At 43.5% G+C, this 17615-nt stretch overlaps 1 protein-coding gene across 2 annotated transcripts in view; it reads right to left on the bottom strand.

Moving 5' to 3' along the window:
- tmem132e (transmembrane protein 132E) overlaps nucleotides 1–17615 on the bottom strand; it is a 243723-nt gene that overhangs the window by 86352 nt on the left and 139756 nt on the right. The window contains exons 1-2 of one of the 2 annotated variants that reach the window (XM_056594164.1): nucleotides 6002–6379; nucleotides 4109–5090 (exon numbers count right to left, since the gene is read on the bottom strand). In XM_056594164.1, coding sequence (XP_056450139.1) covers nucleotides 4109–5090; nucleotides 6002–6080 — 1061 coding nt within the window. In that variant the 5' untranslated portion in view covers nucleotides 6081–6379. Of the gene's footprint in view, nucleotides 1–4108; nucleotides 5091–6001; nucleotides 6380–17615 lie in introns of those variants that run through there. The other variant, XM_056594165.1, reaches the window with a different exon arrangement.

Genomic DNA, 17615 nt, shown 5'->3' with positions numbered 1-17615 from the left:
GTATAACAAAGCCGGCGTCTCGTATAACAGCGGGAGCGGAGGGGAGGGGGAATCCTTGTGGCTTTGGAGCATCATCTCTCCGCTAAATGAATTCCAGAGCGCTTCCTCCGGAAAAAAACACACAAAAAAAACAACAACAATTTAATCAGCCTTTTGTGCGAGTTGTGCGAAGGAGCGAGAGCCGGGGAAAGAGGAGAAGGCACCGGGACTAGCTTAGATCGTACACAGCTCCACTCAAGCAGAGTCTCCTTGAGAGCAGATGTTGCCGTGGCAGGCCCCAGATAAATGCCTGCACTTCCGGAGGGTGAGGGAATTGATAATAAATGGAATGTCATCTATGGGGGGTGGTGTCGGTGGAGGGGACATAAATACAGTCACACAGCAGCCTTCAGCCGTGACTTCACGTGTCTTGTACTGTACACCATACTTCTATGGTGCTGCTACACCCTGTAGTTCTCTATTAACTGGGAAGTTCTGGACTGCAATAAAGGGAATGGCTGGTTACAATAGGGTGTAGAAATGTCGAATCACTGTAAAACTGGCACACTTTTGTCAGTGGGGGCAGGGGGAAAATCATGAGACGATCGGCTTTGCTCAATTGTTTTCGAGAGCGTGCATCGCTGAAGTAGTGCTGTGAGCGTTCAACTAATTACTTCTACGAGAGGAAATGAATGCACTGTTTTGCATTTGTATTGTTGCCGAGTAACTTTTAGTTACCGTTATGACAGAGGTGCTATAAATAGCTCATTTGGAGCCAATCCCTGCGTTTGAAACACGTCATTTTAGCCATCTGAAATGATGTAGCCTGGATATTTCAATTCATACGCTTGAGATAATTAGAAAGACATAACCCACATAACTCCTACTCAACTAACTAAGGGGCCGAACCTGTGAAGAGAAAGAACCCCACATAGCCAAACCGTCCTTAAAATAATAAAGTAAGAACTCTGGGAAGAAAAACTAAACTGGGGGTCCGAACATGACCCCTAATTAACTGCCTCCTCTTACTTTGCTCTTTCCAACAGCCGCTGAAGCTTTAAATTAGCCTCTTGTTTTCCCATTCTTTTATTCCCTGTGGCTCAAAGCTACGCAACAAAATGGCCCAGAAATTGCCCTGCTTTATGTGTGAATCCATCGCGAGCCCCCCAGTATTTACCCTGGCACTGACATTTAGCTTTTTATCACCTGGACACGGGCTCATGAAATTTTAAAGCACATTCCTGAAAGCGTATGTAGAATTGTTATCGAAGGTGATAACACACCTTATTAACCGTGAGACAGGTGTGTGGGACAAAGGGATGGAATACGCAACGCTTCTTGTTGTTTTCTAACTCTCATTTAGTGAGTGGGAGAGGCCTACCTGACAACACCTGTTGCAATATCAAAGACACAATGGTGCATAAGTATCATTCAAACAACCGTAATAATCAAAAGATTGAGCCAACCTTTTCTCGTATGTTCTTATAATGGCACACGCCCCTAATAAAAGCAGCATAAGAGCAACGGTGAAGTTTTTCTCGAGCACACACAGAGGCGTCATCTATCTAGCCTTCGGCAAACACAGGCTTGTGGGACACTATCCAAAGTCTTCCAAAAATACATTCAAATAAGTCACAGAGCCTGTGACTGCACACTGTGGCTTTTGCTTTCACATAATCCGTCCACCCATCCATCCATCCATCCATCCATCCGTCCGTCCATTCGTCCATGCAAGAGGAACTAAATGAGCCCTACTTATGCCTGTAGCTGACCTCCCTTACAGTCACATCTGTCTTGTGATCACAATAACAGATGCTATGGGGAAAGGTAAAGACTTGTGGTATAGTGTGTACTGGTCAATTCTGGTTGCTAGGCAGCAAATGCTCGTGCCGGAGGAAATAATATTGTTTTCTAAGGTTCTTTTTGTGAGTCAGGACAGCAGGAAATGCAATATGTGAAATGATATTATACTGTCCCTATAAAATACATGGCCATGTATGTTACATTTGGACCCCTACATGAGGTATTTAGCATATCACCCTAAGTATAATCATCTATGAATCACAAATAACTAATAGAGAAGAAAAAATAACCTGACCAGTATTACGTGATTGGTGCCAGGGAATATGAGTGTCATTAACTTGCATTGGAGCAAAATCCGTGGCCATATCACGGAAATCGGCGTGTTTCCGTGAGGATTCCACGTATTTTGAGTGAGGCGTCCGTGGTCATTTCACGGATTCCTGTGAGGCCAGGTTGGTGATTGCCTTGCTATTTACTAACCAAATATATAACACTACATTTGTCATACATTATTGAGTGGAAACACAAATACATACATTGAAAGTGACACACTTCATTGCACGTAGATTGTGAAACTGTGTCAAATCAGTGGGCAGGGACACAGGGAACCGGACCGCTTATGTAATATTATTACTGGATCAACACAGAGCAGAGATACTGTTTCATATGGAGAACGCATGGAGGCCTTGGAAGTGAATTTAGAGTGGATTTATACCCTTGACAACCTGAGCAGCAGAAGTCTTCTGAGCTCGCCCTGCATGGTGACAGCAGGGAACAGCCATTTGTCTGGATTAACTCAAAAAGGGAGCTCTGTCAGGACTTCAAAGCGAAAGTGAAGGCTAATTAAGTTTCCAACAAATGTCTTAATTGAACAAAAGTTGGTGTAACCGTTACACTGCTCATATTTGCCATGCGTTTCATCATCCGACCTCAGTTGGTAGTAAATATTGTCACTTTCTTCCGACCCCCTAAAATCCTCCAAAAAAAACGGTATTTTAAGGTATGAAATAATTAGAGTGGCAACACAGGACATGAAAAGATGAGCCAGAGAAGACAAGGCAAACCGAATGAAACCCCTGCAGCTATAATTCCAAATGAACTAGGTCAACCCATGAGGGGTATTGGGGGTAGCGTGTTAATTAATACCAAATATACCCCAGTAGTTGGCAGGAGGGTGGGACCTAAATCAATCTGATCAAAAAATGAGATTTGTGAATTCTACAGGGTCTATCGAAAAACGCCTCTAGTTCTTGTACAAGAAGAATCACTCACCATGGAAAATTATTTTTTTCACAGCATCGTGTTTACCAAGTGCAACACATTCCTCAACTCTTTCTTGCAATACAAGTGTTTGTGCGTGGGAATTGTATAGAAAGCCACAATGCTTATATCCCTTTTGTTGCGGATCACGAGAGAGTGGATTTTGCTGTCGGTATTCATACAAAGCAACATCGTGACAGCCCCCACTTTACACAGTCGAGCATTGTGTTTGACTAATTATGCTGAGAAAAAATCACCTGCCCTGTATATTAAGACACTACTTTAATAAGTCCAAATCACCTGTAAAATCTGACTCTTTCTCCGTCTTTCTCGCTTTAATTACTGCCGTAAGGCTACCTGTGTTCGGAGAGAATGTGTGATTACAACCACATTTACCTTCTGAGCAGTCAGCTGGACATGAATCCATTGACAACTCAGGATTTCCCTTGGTGGGAAAATAACATGGACATCTACACTGCCATAACTTATCATATCACAGAATTACCTTATTCCTGTGGGTTTAGTAATAGGATTACGTAGTGACTTTAGATAAAGTTTAGTCCTCATTCTGTGGCCTCTGTTGGCAAATTAACATCCAAAGTAGTTTTAGATGATTGTACTGATTAGTGCTGCAGCATTATCAATGTTTACAATGTAATCTTAATGAGAGCAACATCCCTTTCATCTCAAATCTTTGTGATACATCTCACAAGTTGCATCTTCTGGATTACATTATCCATATTAGCAGTACATAGAGCATAACAGGTGCCAGTGTGGAATGGGGATGAGACAAAGGGGTGCAGTTAAGAACAGGTGGCGGCGATTGACACAGAGTAAATGACGCAGTGGAGACGTCCATTGCTATGCATTCTGTGTTTAAGCTAATCGTCACATATCATGTGACAGATCATTAAAAAACCCTTTCAACCATGTCTTTAGAAGTCATGCAGCGAATGTCTCATTTAAGCGCAACCTTTAAGAGGACATCAGGAAGAATAGGATGTAAAGGTCTAAGGTCACTCAAACCAGATCAGAAACCGTGACCAAATACTTTAAGGGGACTTACTTGAGGGAGAACTGCTCGATGGTGGCGTTGGGCATCAGGTAGAGGAAGATGGTGAGGGTCTCGCCGGGCATCAGGGGCTTCTCGGGCAGCCTGAGGAACATGTTCTTGTCCAGCTGCTTATCCACCAGCTGCTGCTCCTGGCTGGCCTGGTAGAGGCTGATGCTGCCGATGCGCAGCAGGGGGTGCTGTGACAGAGGCTCCCCCCTGGAGCCACCCCGGTGGCCCAGGCCCTCCATGCACTCCCCCTCCGCGTTGGGCTCGTGCAAGGTGTAGTAAAGCTCCGCCTGCAGGGTCTCGCTGGTGAGTCCATCCAGGAGCCCCTCGTTGGAGCCTTTCCTCCGGCCCAGTGGGGCCATGTGGGCGTTGAACCAGGCCGGTGGCAGGTCCAGCTGGGCCAGGCACTGGGCCAGGTTCCCCTTCATGCGGCAGGAGGTCTTGATCTCGCGCACGTCCCGGAAGGCATGGAGCCGCACGCAGGGCAGCCGGTCCTGGGCCTTGAAGTCGTCCCAGTCGCGCCCGGCGATGTAGAAGAACACCTGCACCGTGGGGTTGTTGGAGAAGACCCTGGCCTGGACGATGAACGCCCGCACCTTCCAGTTGACCGTCAGCTGCCCCGGGATGTCCAGCGGGCTGGCCGGCTGAAGCAGCTCCTTGGAGAGGGCCTGGTCCCGGGAGAACGGCCCGAAGGTTATGTTGATGGCCGGGAGGTCCTTGGTCTGGAAGACCACGAAGCTCTCCGAGCGCTGCAGCGGGTGGCCCCCGTTCTGGGGAGGGCTCACGCCGCCGCCGGTCCGACCGCCGCCTGCACCGCCACCGAAGACGGGTCCAGTGCTCTGGACCTCTTGGAGGAAGAAGGCCAGCTGGGCGTTGGACAGCTTGAAGGTGACCGGGAGGTAGACGTTCGGTGGGGAGGGGTTGGCCGTTGCCACGGAGGAGCTGAGGAGGGCATCAGAGCTGGTGGGCGAGATTCTACCTGCAAGCGCTTAGGGGGGAAAGGAGAAGACAAGGGTTAGAGAGGTCTGAGGTCGCAGACTTTACACCCTCACATGTTTAAGCATTAAAATGTACACCCTTGTAAAGCCGGTGAACCCCGATAAATAAGTAAAATCTGAATATGTATGGGCATACTGAAACATGTTATGGAGAGAGAGAGAGAGAGAGAGAGAGAGAGAGAGAGAGAGAGAGAGAGAGAGAGAGAGAGAGAGAGAGAGAGAGAGAGAGAGAGAGAGAGAGAGAGAGAGAGAGAGAGAGAGAGAGAGAGAGAGAGAGAGAGAGAGAGAGAGAGAGAGAGAGAGAGAGAGAGAGAGAGAGAGAGAGAGAGAAAGGACAGAGGCGGAACGGGAGATGAATAAGAGGCACACATAGGTCAACTTTTCTCATTTGGACACGGAGGCAAAGAGGAGGTGGGGTGGAACATAAGGTCAGGACACACACTAATCAGCTCATAACTGTCCGGGACGTGACAAGTGTCAAAAGGTTGTGCTATGACAAGGGACGTGTTGCGGGTATCTACAAGTTGCCTGGAAAAACCGATGACGTTCAGCCTGAACGTGGCCACAAGCAGACTCCAGCTGCTATGAACCTGTTCAATAAGAAAGCGTCTGCCATTGATCAGGTTGTACAAGAAGTATACGACGCCACTTGGGTCCCCCCTTTGATTTGAATACACGTCTTACAAGCGTCAAAACAAAACACCTTTCAGAAACCCTTGATTGGCACACAGTGTAGATATATATATATAGATATATATATATATATATATAAACACAGCACAATATACCACCAAACATTATAATGAATGGCTGAGCCTGGGGGAGTGTGGATACTCCCACGGCTCAAAACAAGGGAGAACATGAAACATTAAAAAAGAAAGATTAAATGAAGGTGACATACTTGTGAAAATTACCCAAAACTGAAGACAAAAATATGTTTGCCGGTTCCAACAGCCCAAATCATTGATAAAAAGTCCCATATTCCAAATGGTTGTATCATTGAAGTTTCTCCCTTTCACTTCAAAAAAAAATTAAATCACAGAAGCAGAAACACAGAAGAATCAAAAATCAAAAAGGAAAGTGAGGAAAAAGACTTCTTCAAAAGTTGTGCTCTCCCCTCCCTTCCGGAACATTGTATCCACTGAAACACGGAGCAGAGACAAAAGTGAATCCGGGACTCCGTGGGGGTAAAGGCAGCCGCATGACAATTCCATCAGTGGCTGTAGATTCCCGGCTACAAAGACCTCCGCTACACTCCCTCCAGGTTGTGTTCCGCAATCGCTTTTGTACTCCCCTTCCTCCGGGGCGGGCTGGCGGGGGGGGGGGGGGGGGGAAGATTTAGCTCCTAGCGCCGGTTCAAGCGTGGGTTCAGTGCTCAGTGCTGCAGCTATCTCATGGTCCTCTCAGACCTGCGTGTGTGCGTGGGTGAGAGTGAGTGTGTGTGAGTTCCTGTAGCTCCGGGACAGACTGACACTGGCAGGCAGGCAGGCTTGCAAAGACCTCCCCCTCCTACTTCTCTGCCTCGCCCCTCTGCCTCTGCCTCTCCCCCCCCCCCCTCTCTCCCTAACCCTCCTCTCCCCACTCTCTCCCCGTTGGTGGGCTGCACGGGAGCAGTAGACAAAAGCCACTGACGCCTCCCCCTGTGTGGCCACACCTAGCCTAGCTGTAGCCTGTAATCATTGCTTTAGCTTCTAGCTGCCGGACACAGCCAAGGTATACGGCCCCCATTGAGGACTCCTCTTACACTGGGAACAGACACACACACATACCCGACAACACACTGGGAGAGATAGACAGCTCCACACACACACACACACATGCAACCAACCCAATGCAGCCACACACACACACACACACACACACACACACACACACACACACACACACACACACACACACACACACACACACACACACACACACACACACACACACACACACACACACACACACACACACACACTCACAACCCCATGCAGCCCAACACACACAGACAAACACCAAACTTCTTTAAAACACACACACAAACACACAAAACTCAAACCTACACACTCAACCACACCCACACCTCCACAAGACTGCCTGAACACGTTCAGGGCGAGGATGAATCCGGCTGCATTTTTTTTTCTCAGTTATTTCTCACTGCTATCCTTTCATGTGTGTCTGCTTCGTGGTTTATGCAAGTGTGTTTCTCTGTGTCTCTCTATCTGTCTGCCTGTGGTTGTGTGTGTCTAGCTCCCTCCCTGTTTTTGGTATGGTGCGTGTGTGTGTGAGAGAGAGAAGTGAGATGGGGGAGGATGTATTCCTTGAATGCCTTCAGGCGTAAAGTGAAAGAAAAGAAGGATGATGCGTTTGTGTGTGTTTTCATGTGAATGTGTGAGCGCACACACTGTGTGTTTTGCGCGCGTGTGTGTGTGTGTGTGTGTGTGTGTGTGTGTGTGTGTGTGTGTGTGTGTGTGTGTGTGTGTGTGTGTGTGTGTGTGTGTGTGTGTGTGTGTTCCTGTGTGTTTGTGTGTGTGAGGGTGGATTAGGTAAAGATTATTGATGAATTAGCCTAGCTCTCTCTGCCTTCTCCACCTCTGCCTCCTCCTCCTCCACCGTGTCTGTCTCAGCCCCCCAGAAATCCATGAGAATGAAAAGGAGGGAGGAGAGGGGGAGGAGAAGAGAGGATAGAAGGAGGAGAAGAGAGGAGAGGGGGAGGGTAGCTTTGGACTGGCTCTCTTCTTCACATGTGGCTGGAATTCCGATAATAAAAGGGAGAGGAATCTGTGTGTGTGTGTGTGTGTGTGTGTGTGTGTGTGTGTGTGTGTGTGTGTGTGTGTGTGTGTGTGTGTGTGTGTGTGTGTGTGTGTGTGTGTGTGTGTGTGTGTGTGTGACCCCCCCCCCCCCCCCCCCCTCCCCTACGCAACAACCTCAATGGCAAACATTCGGGACAAAAGACGAAGCCAGAGCCTTGAAAACATTCCACACTAGGAAAGAACGTGTGTTTTTTTTTTCTCGAGCCATGGGAAAGTCTTATCCCTCGGATAAGTATCTGTGCCTAGAAAAGTGAACATTCTTTTAATCTCTTCAGCTATTTCTTTCACGTCTTCACGTGGTCTCACAGATTAGTTTGAAAAGATCAACGGGTAACGCGTCCCGGTAAAAAAAATGTCTCCCTTCTTTACCTCTCCATTGCGAGCCACCGCACGTGGAGCAAATGCTAATCAGCTTGTAGCTAATGCAGCATCAACACTCCTCCTCAGTTCACAATATCAATTATGTGAGCTTATGCTTATTAGTATGTGGCTTATGAAATAACAATACACGTTGTCTAGGTCATTACAGGCTTTTAGGCGCATATAAGCACTAGCCCTGCCCATTGCCGCTATACAATATTTATATAACTTTATAGGAATTTAACAATCAATTAAAACATGTATCAAACCATTAATAAGGATAAGTCAATAATGAATTACAGGAATTTTGAGGCATATCGTTTGGAGATACAAACATAAGAATTATGCAGCAATTGTGTAGCTTTAAGGTCACTGAGCTCTGATGGCTGTTAGTGTTGAGCCTAATTACATAAACAACACGATGATACAGATGCAAAGACTCATTTTGGAGGTGAAAATATGTAGCTACTTGTAATTGGGTTTTAGAGATATTTAAGTTAGGTAACAATTAATCAAACTTTATATGCTCACAATAACATGTCCTCAGGTGCTTTGCGATGAACTATCATAGCAACAACCACGAGTAAAGTATAGTAAATACCAATTATAATAGGCTTATTCCTATCAGAGTTTGGGGTGAGAGCACACATTTCTTTGCTTCTTATTCCTACCCTAATGGTAGTGTGGCTGCATGGAGGCAATGAGCAGAATTAATGTTGATGGCGTAATTTAACAAAAAATTGTCAAAGCCACTTTTCACATCCTATGGTCATTGTACTGTACACTCTATTTAATCTCTATAGTTTTGTCGCATGCCGACTCCTATAGATTACATTAGTGCTAATGAGTCTGGCAGGATAGCACAGTGGTAAGGCTGTTCGACCCCCAGTCCAAAGTTACTGGGGTGGATCCTCATTTTCCGCAGACCTGCCTTTAGGAACCCTTGAGCAAGATGCCCTGACCCCTTCCTCCTCCTTTATGACAAGGAACCGCATTCACTCAAGGTGACTTTGGACAAAAGCATCCAATAAATGTTGATGTAAATTAACCCTATGGATATCGGCACTGAAATTGAGCAGGGGGAGGAGCCCATCACATCACATCCCCACAAAGCAAGGCCTTTGTGTTCCTGGCTCACAATAAAGAAGAACACTCTGCTAGTCAGTCCCACTAATCCGATGGGGAGCTCCTACTCCAGTCCCAGGTCTACCGTCAGCAGCGACCCAAAAGAGGAGCGACAGAGAGAGAGAGAATGGCGGAGCAGACACGCAGATGGGCTCCAGCATGGAAACCCTATCGCTTCGCTGCTCCACCCCTGCTCGGACTATTAGTCCTCAGGGCCATATTGAGTCGGAGGCACTTCCTGTCGTGCTGGACGTTATATGAACCATCTGTTGTCTATGGGATGTGTGGGGTTACCTCTCTAAGGCCTCTGTTCCTTGCATTAGGGGACTTGCGCCGCAATCAACACAATTATGGGGCAAGGCTTGAGTCTAAAGTTATTAATTTAGAACTGCGTTAGGAGAAATAGTAAAGGCCATGGTAAAGGCTTAGAAAAGATAATTCCTTTGAAAAGAAGACGGAAAACAAGAGAAGTTTGAAATTAATGTTGTTTTATTGTCTCAACCAACACTATATAACTTGAACTACGATGAAGATGAATGATTGAACTGAAGCTGAGGGGCCATTCAAAATGGGTAGTGTTCATAGGTGAAGGCTTCATGATGATGGGTCTCATTATCTTGTGACGAAGAGGAAACATTTGAACTAAGACATCTTCACTGTATAGATTATTCTGCACAACTTGATCACTGTGGTACGCTGCATTGATTGTAACCGGTAACGTCAAGAGGGAAAGAATAAAATAAAATCAAAAGAATCGGAGGATAAAATGCTCTTCAAGTAAAATGTCAGTCAAATACAAATCCAATGTGAGTAAAAGAAAGAACACATAGGGCAAGAGAGGGAGAATGGAAGATAGAGCAAGGGAGAGAGAGAGGGAGAGAGAGAGAGGGAGAGAGAGAGAGCAAGCGGGTAACATTAATGAACCTAGTTTTAACCCCCTTTCAGTTTCTTCTTCTTCATTGCACAAAATTAAGGTTTAATTAATTCTTTGTCTCTCACATTCACAACATAATAATGTTAATAGAAATGGGAGCACCCTTACTATGCAGTTAAGTTTCATTTTTTATACATTTGAGTAAGCAAATGCAACTATTCAACTTTTTCCTTTTAACTTTCATTTCAGATGTCTACATTTACATCCGTGCTTTGCCAAAACTCAAGTAAAGGCTGATGATATAAAATGGCTTGCATAACGTTCAATTAACTGTGAACTCAACACAAAGTGCAGATGAAAAGATATCGTAGCCTGGGGAACATAACCAAATGAGCACACTGGTGGATTTGCTCCTATTTTTGCCGATCACAGAGGAAACTATTTCTATCTTTGATAATCGTGGTCTAGCGTGCAGGTTGAGACTGGATTGTAACAAGTACACACCGAAAAAATCAAAACAAAAACACATTTTAGTTCAAATATTGAACAACATGAAGAACTGCTGTTTCTTCCACAACAGAAAGTAACATTTAACTTTCGAGAATATTTCGAGCAAAGTTAAACAAAAATCGGATTTCAGATATCCACACAGGATTGGTTTGTGCAGATAGAGCAGTGACTCAGAATGCTGCTGAAATTCTGCTGACCCAAACAATGGCATGACTCGCTGACTTATTTTAATGGGCTTTTGAAGAAGTCTATGCCACCAAAGGTAAATATAATAAAAATCGTTTTGCTTTACAGCAGCCTCCGTTTTTAATACAGACTTTATGGTACCAAGGAGACCAGCAAAGTCATCGCTATGCGTGTAATCTCTTCTGTACTTATTTCCAACACTCTCTTAATCCACAGAGGAATTAGAGATGGCAATGATTTGGTCATCACCAGCTCTGATGAGCAAACTGTATGCCAAATGGCCGTGTTTGCCATCAAATATTGACCAACAAAAATTGCAGTTCAAAACAGTTTAAATGCCCCTTTAAATACCTCTTTCTGAGTCCCTGCTGTACAGAAAGGAAACCAGCATATTACGATCACATTAATATTCTCTTTAATCATGAAAGGGCCATCTGGAGCAGAATGCCACTGTCCAAGTGTGCGGACAGCTCAGAGACCTGATAACGTGAACTTTCATACTAACTGGGCTGTGGGCAGTTTGTGGGGCAGATGACTGGGACTAATAAAGTGCCAATCAAGTGGAAGGGTTGCTATCCCTTGGCCCCTTTACAGTGCATGGTTGATTTAGAGATTAAAAGGACATCATCAGACATAGAATAGACAATTTAACGCAGGCACTTCACTTCACTTTTACTTAGAGAGTCACAAAAGGAAAGAGTGCTGAAGAAAAGACAGCCGGAACTCCACCGCTGAAGTATAGTGGTGTGTTGTCACTCACAAGGTAGAAGAAGTGTAGCTCAGACCACACTAGTACTAGTGGCAGTGGCCATAGTAGTACAGGTGTTCGTAATGTTTCGAGCCTTGTGTGTGGCATAGCATCCACCACATTTTTGGTCAGCTGTGACACCATGATTGGATTGGTCCAACACATTTGTTGACATTATGTTTTATGAGTATTTGAGGAGTATTTATGTTATGCGCAACCCTTACAAATGCAATGTCTCACCATTCAGGAGTATGCAGATGATGAGTATCTACTTCTGTCTATTTGCAGAGTCAAAGGGCTTTCCAAGCCCACATTTCCCTGCAAAAAACAAATAATGGGTGACAAGAGAGCTACCCAAATTATGGAGAATATCTCACCGTTTAGACATGGAATTCAACTTTACTGGCCTTATTTTGCAATATGGTGATAATTGTGTCCAACTCACTCTGTGCTAGTCCAAGTCTGTTTGTTTTTTCCAACGCATTTGTATTGAACTGGAAGCCAATGCTACATGGCCAAAACAGTAACTATGTCTTTTCAGCTTGGATTCTGGCTACTGCATGCTGCACCAAGAGGAGGCTCTCGGTGGTCATCATCAAAGGCCAGAGAGCAGCACATTGGTCGACAGACCACCAGCACTGGCATCTTGTCACAAAGGTATAAATTACGCTCTCTGAACCAGTCATGGGTGAAATCGGCTGTATTTCTCGCGGTATTGCAGGGAGGGAGGAATGTAGAACGGCAACCAGAACAGGACATTCAGGCCGATGCGGTAAAACAATAACAAAATAAGCAGTGAAGAAGAAAAAGCTAGGACTCGTGCTGGTGTCGGTGTGTGTTTTGCCTGGCTTCTCCGCCCCCCCTTCTCCGCTTCTATCCATCTTTTGTGCTTCTGCTGCCAAACAGCGGCTCGTAGGCATAGCTACTGCATGCATGACTAGAATGTATTGATGAAAAGATGCAAATGCCCTGTGGGCCCGGCTGCACAATCTGTGCTGCAATACGATCCAGGGCTTGACGCGATCCATAGAACCCTAGACAACACCAGGTCCCAGAGGTAATGGGCCCTTTGTGGTATAGACCCGGGCCTCAACGTCCAGCGCCCCCTCCAGCCCTGCACCCTGTCGAATGCGTATGCCTCCTACGTGTGTCGCACTTGATGATTCTGAAGCTCGAGGGATCCGGCAGCAGCAGGTCAAAACCTTTGTCGAATGATGTGTGTATGGATTTGATTGATTTTGTGTTTTTATGGACTGTTATACACTTTCAGGTCAATTGCCGCTCTCACCTGATGGCTATTCGAGATGTGCTTCTCCGTTAAGTTATGAGAAAATCCGGGGGAGAGATAATGCTGTAATGCAAACTGAATGATTATATTCGAAGAAGGGCATACATTTTTACTACACCTCTGTTTTGTCTAATTATCCTGACTGATTTAATTCAATGATTTCGGCATTGAGTTGTAATGCTGATGTTTATCCTACAATGGAGAATATAGCCACTTTTCATAATGTTTAGTTATCAAATCAGAATTCTGTACGGAGACCACTTCTGATTATTTCACTTGACTTAGTTTGCTTTAGCTTTAAATAATCTATTGTACATTTTCTAGGCATTTTTTCTCTAATTAGTGCTACATTATGGTGATTTATACCTTAAACATTAAAACAAAAACAACTATTACATCAAAATGCTGCCAGAAAGCATTATTCTACTCATCTGTAAATTAAAGATAATTAATCTGCATCTTTTATAATATTGTTGATGTTCAGAATATTAACAATATATATAGTTACAAATAACCTATTATGTGCAATGCACATAATAATGCTTGCAATAAATTATTTTACACAGAATTATGTTCCTCTTTTCGGTACATTCAGTGCATTTTATCTCAACTAATGAAGACAAACAATTCCAGCTTATTTTTCTCCCTGGTTGGTTAACCGTATGACCCTGTTGCACAACGAAATGTTAAAACGTGCTTCATCATAGACCACAGTTATTTGAAACATTTTGGGATGTTGGATTTTTTTTTTGCCCCTCTGCCATTCAGTTGTTAGTATTCAATTCAGCCATTACCATAGAAAGGTCATTACGTCCTCACCGCCTCAACACCTTTTCAGTTGTGCTGAGCTGAAGAAGACATGTTACCAATGCAAGGCAAATACAAAAAGTACAAATAAAACACCTCCTTGATATAATATTCTTATCTTAATTCATGGCTCATCAGCTTAAGTCAGCTAACCTTTTGTCTGAGGGAAAACACATCAAATGTTTTTAAAAATGAAAAAGAGGCCTGTTTTTGGCTTGGGGATAAAGATCCTCTTGATGGGGCAAATAGGATCAGTCTGTAGACACAGCTCTCTGCCTGTAGGGGAGACGAGATGGATTTTCTTCCTGCTCTTATTTTCCTCTCCCTCTGATCATTACACTTTGTTGTGCATGGCAACATATACTGTTCTGCCACATCACTGACCTCGCTTTTCTTGTACACATTTCGTTAACGCACTTTATTTTACGTAAGGAGTATGTGAAGCGGGACAGAATGCATGTGATTCCAAGAATCATTTGGTTCACACCTTAATGACACCAAGATCATTATTTCAATAGTTCAGTGAGGAGGTGGGAGATAAAATACAGTGCTCAAAGGCACCGTGACTAATGTTGTTCAAGGATACCACAGCATTAAACTTTTCTGAATATTGTATATATGAATGTATGAATATCTTTGAACCGCTCTATAGAAATGTTTTTGCTTTGGTGACCTATTTGAGTTGCAGATTACATAGTAGGGTCACTACCAGTCATGCAGAATAGAAAGAAAACCGAGTAATATGTTAAAAAGATGTGTGTATGTTGTTGTTGACATAAGGACATAAGGGTGGGTGGCCTACATTGCTTGCACGTTTTGCCATTCAATATTTTTTTATGACTTATGTACCACTGTAAATTCAGCAAAAAGGCCACAGAAATGGACGGTGATCGCTAGTGAGAACTCGGTGATCACCTTTGCTTTCCCTTTATGTTTTCCCCCTTTAACTTAAAAGACAATCAACTGCAATTAAGTCTGATGTGGCTGGCCTTTCGGATCAATAAAGCGCTTTCTCTCTCTCTTACTACTCATCATACACCCACAAAACATGCGCCCCACTGGGCGCAAATACAAAACATTCAAATAGAGATTTGCTCAAGATTATTCAACAATTATCTGCCTCAACTGCCACCACAGGTTTTATTCTCCTACTGCAAGCTCACATTCATGTATCAATTATTAGATATGCAGCTTTAAGCGAACATTTCCTTATATTTATCATGCTTATTATTTGTATTTTTACTATTCTTCAAAAACGTCCATGCTCAATTTCTGCTCCTTCATTCTTTATGCTTGAACAATAAATCAAACTTTGTATACTATCTTCCCCAAACCTTTCTGCATTGCCTATTTTTTGAGTATAGTCTAGAGCAGGGATGGGCAACTTTCATGATAAAGAGGGCCATATTTTTTATCATAACCATCGGAGGGCCACATGACTGCACACTTCAACTAAACGTGAGCTGAGAGAAGCTACATAATTTTGAATTTGGTAGATGATTTCCTGTATTCTGGTGCATTTTGGCGATGGCCACTACCTAAAAAATCGTCCAGAATCATAACCTATGTACGGTATGTTAATTGAACCAACATACATTAATTTCATGTTTTCCATGCTCAAACAGCCACATGAATGGTCAGTATTTTTATCAGTGCAAAGGGCTCACATACATCATCATTCAAAGAAGTCAAAAAACTGAAAAACAGTGGCCCAACATTAAGTGCAACAACTCAATGAACTCAAACCCAACAAACAGTTGTAGTAGTTGTAGTGGCGACTTAAGTGGATCTTTAATGACTGATATCGCTTCTAAGCAAACTAGACGCATGGGTTTGCCTTTGAATTCTATGAATTCTTGTCATCTTTCTTGAACGAGTTTTCTGTGACTCGATCAATTATTATTATTATTATAATTTTTTTATTTTTTTTTACATTATGTGCGGGCTGAGTGGGCATGCGGGCCGCCAGTTGCCCATCCCTGGTCTAGAGTATAGATTTTTCCCACAAATAAAATCGGTAAACTGTCCCTTCTCCCAGAATATTTAGACCTTATAGACATAATTTTCATCAAAAATGTTGAGCTCCTTGCAGTGATGCTCACCCCAAATTCCAATCCCCTCTTGGCGTTTATAGTCTTTACAAGAGATCATTTTAAATGTTATTCACACACACACACACACACACACACACCAAGAACACCCAAGCAACCATTTAGAACACCCTAGAAACCACCTGGAACAACATAGCAACCATCCGGCACACGACGGCAACCAATAAAACCCACACTGGCAACCACCTATATACCAGGTACTAAAATAACCTATTTTCAGCAAGCCGCATACTATTCATCTGAAATTGTACTTTTTCTATTTGTTTCTACTTATTCTAACCCTAGGAGAACCATGAATTGTCTAACAACATTTTTTAATAAATGTTAATTCCATTATCACCTTCCTTTGTCTAGATTTGTGAGAGACACGCACGATCATTCCTCAAAGGCCCCTAATAATACAAAAGTACACACAATGAAACGAAAAGTAATAGCAATATTGGGTGTGTTGTATGGAGCTCCATTGTATGTACCCCCCCCCCCCCCCCCCCCCCCCCCCCCGTGACGTTTAGAGGCACGGTGTCAATGAACAGCGCCTTTGCGCGTCTGGGGAGGAGGAATGGAAAAGGATGGTTTCAAACTCCTACATATGACCGTCACTATTAATAACATATCCTTTAGTTGTGCTGTTCCCATGGTGATGGGTTATCTCCATACCAACAAACTAAAACAACAACAAGGGTGTCGAAAGAAAGTCCAGGCTCGCATTCAAGTCGTTGGTCTTGAGTTTGATGTTGCTGAGTCAAAAAACAATGCCTAAAGCTAACAATCAAGTTAGCTTTACCAATCTAAACTTACACAGAAAATCTTTCTTCAATTATTACTATGGACCATAGACAGTTTAAACCAGGTCAGTGCATATAAAAAAAGCAACAAAATTACTAGATCATAAAAAAATTGGATGTGTATGTTTCTGTATGTTTCTGTGAATTCAATGTTTGCTGTATTGACAAGCATTTAATTGAGATCACTGGGTTTGGTACAGTTTTTAAATGTTGTTGATATTTTGTGTATTGGACCTAGGCTGTGTATTGACCAGACTAGTTTATTGTCTACATGCAATAGATTGATATCATGGCATTGAAGTTGTAAGCCTTGGGGTAAATGTGTAATTTCAAGATTCTCAAATAACCTCAATTGGATCAAGGTACTGTTCTTACTAACATGGGATCACGTGCACTTTTTCTTAAGGGAATTGTAAACAGGATTTGATCACACTATAGCTTCACTCAGTGATTAAACAGATCGCAAGCTAATAATGCAATGTTTTGACTGAACATGAATATTTTAGATGAAAAAGTAACAAATAACATTTTGAGACAAGGTGATATTTCAATACGATTTTTGTAAATTGATGTGAACAAAGTGCCTACTCTCCATTGATGCTTTCTTTCTGCTTTGTTGAACACAGACACAATAGTTGTATTTGTATAAAGAGCTATTTGAACATGACGCTCAAATACCGGGTGAAATTCCTTTTGTTCGGACGCCAAGGTAGCAAGGAGCAACAAACTCAGGTCAACACTCGGATCTGAGTGACGTCTATGCACCACCGTGTACTCACACACTCACACAAACATCAGTGAGGGAGTGACATGTAGCACCTCAGGTGGGTCTGTGCTACATGTGACCTGGGGTGCAACGACCCACATCGACTACACAGTTAGCGCACCAGCAAGTTGAGGTTAAAGTAATAAGTGTCCACCTG

Source organism: Gadus chalcogrammus, chromosome 7 (assembly GCF_026213295.1).
Source record: "Gadus chalcogrammus isolate NIFS_2021 chromosome 7, NIFS_Gcha_1.0, whole genome shotgun sequence".
Taxonomy (NCBI): Eukaryota; Metazoa; Chordata; class Actinopteri; order Gadiformes; family Gadidae; genus Gadus; species Gadus chalcogrammus.
This window is presented reverse-complemented; position numbering and strand designations above follow the sequence as displayed.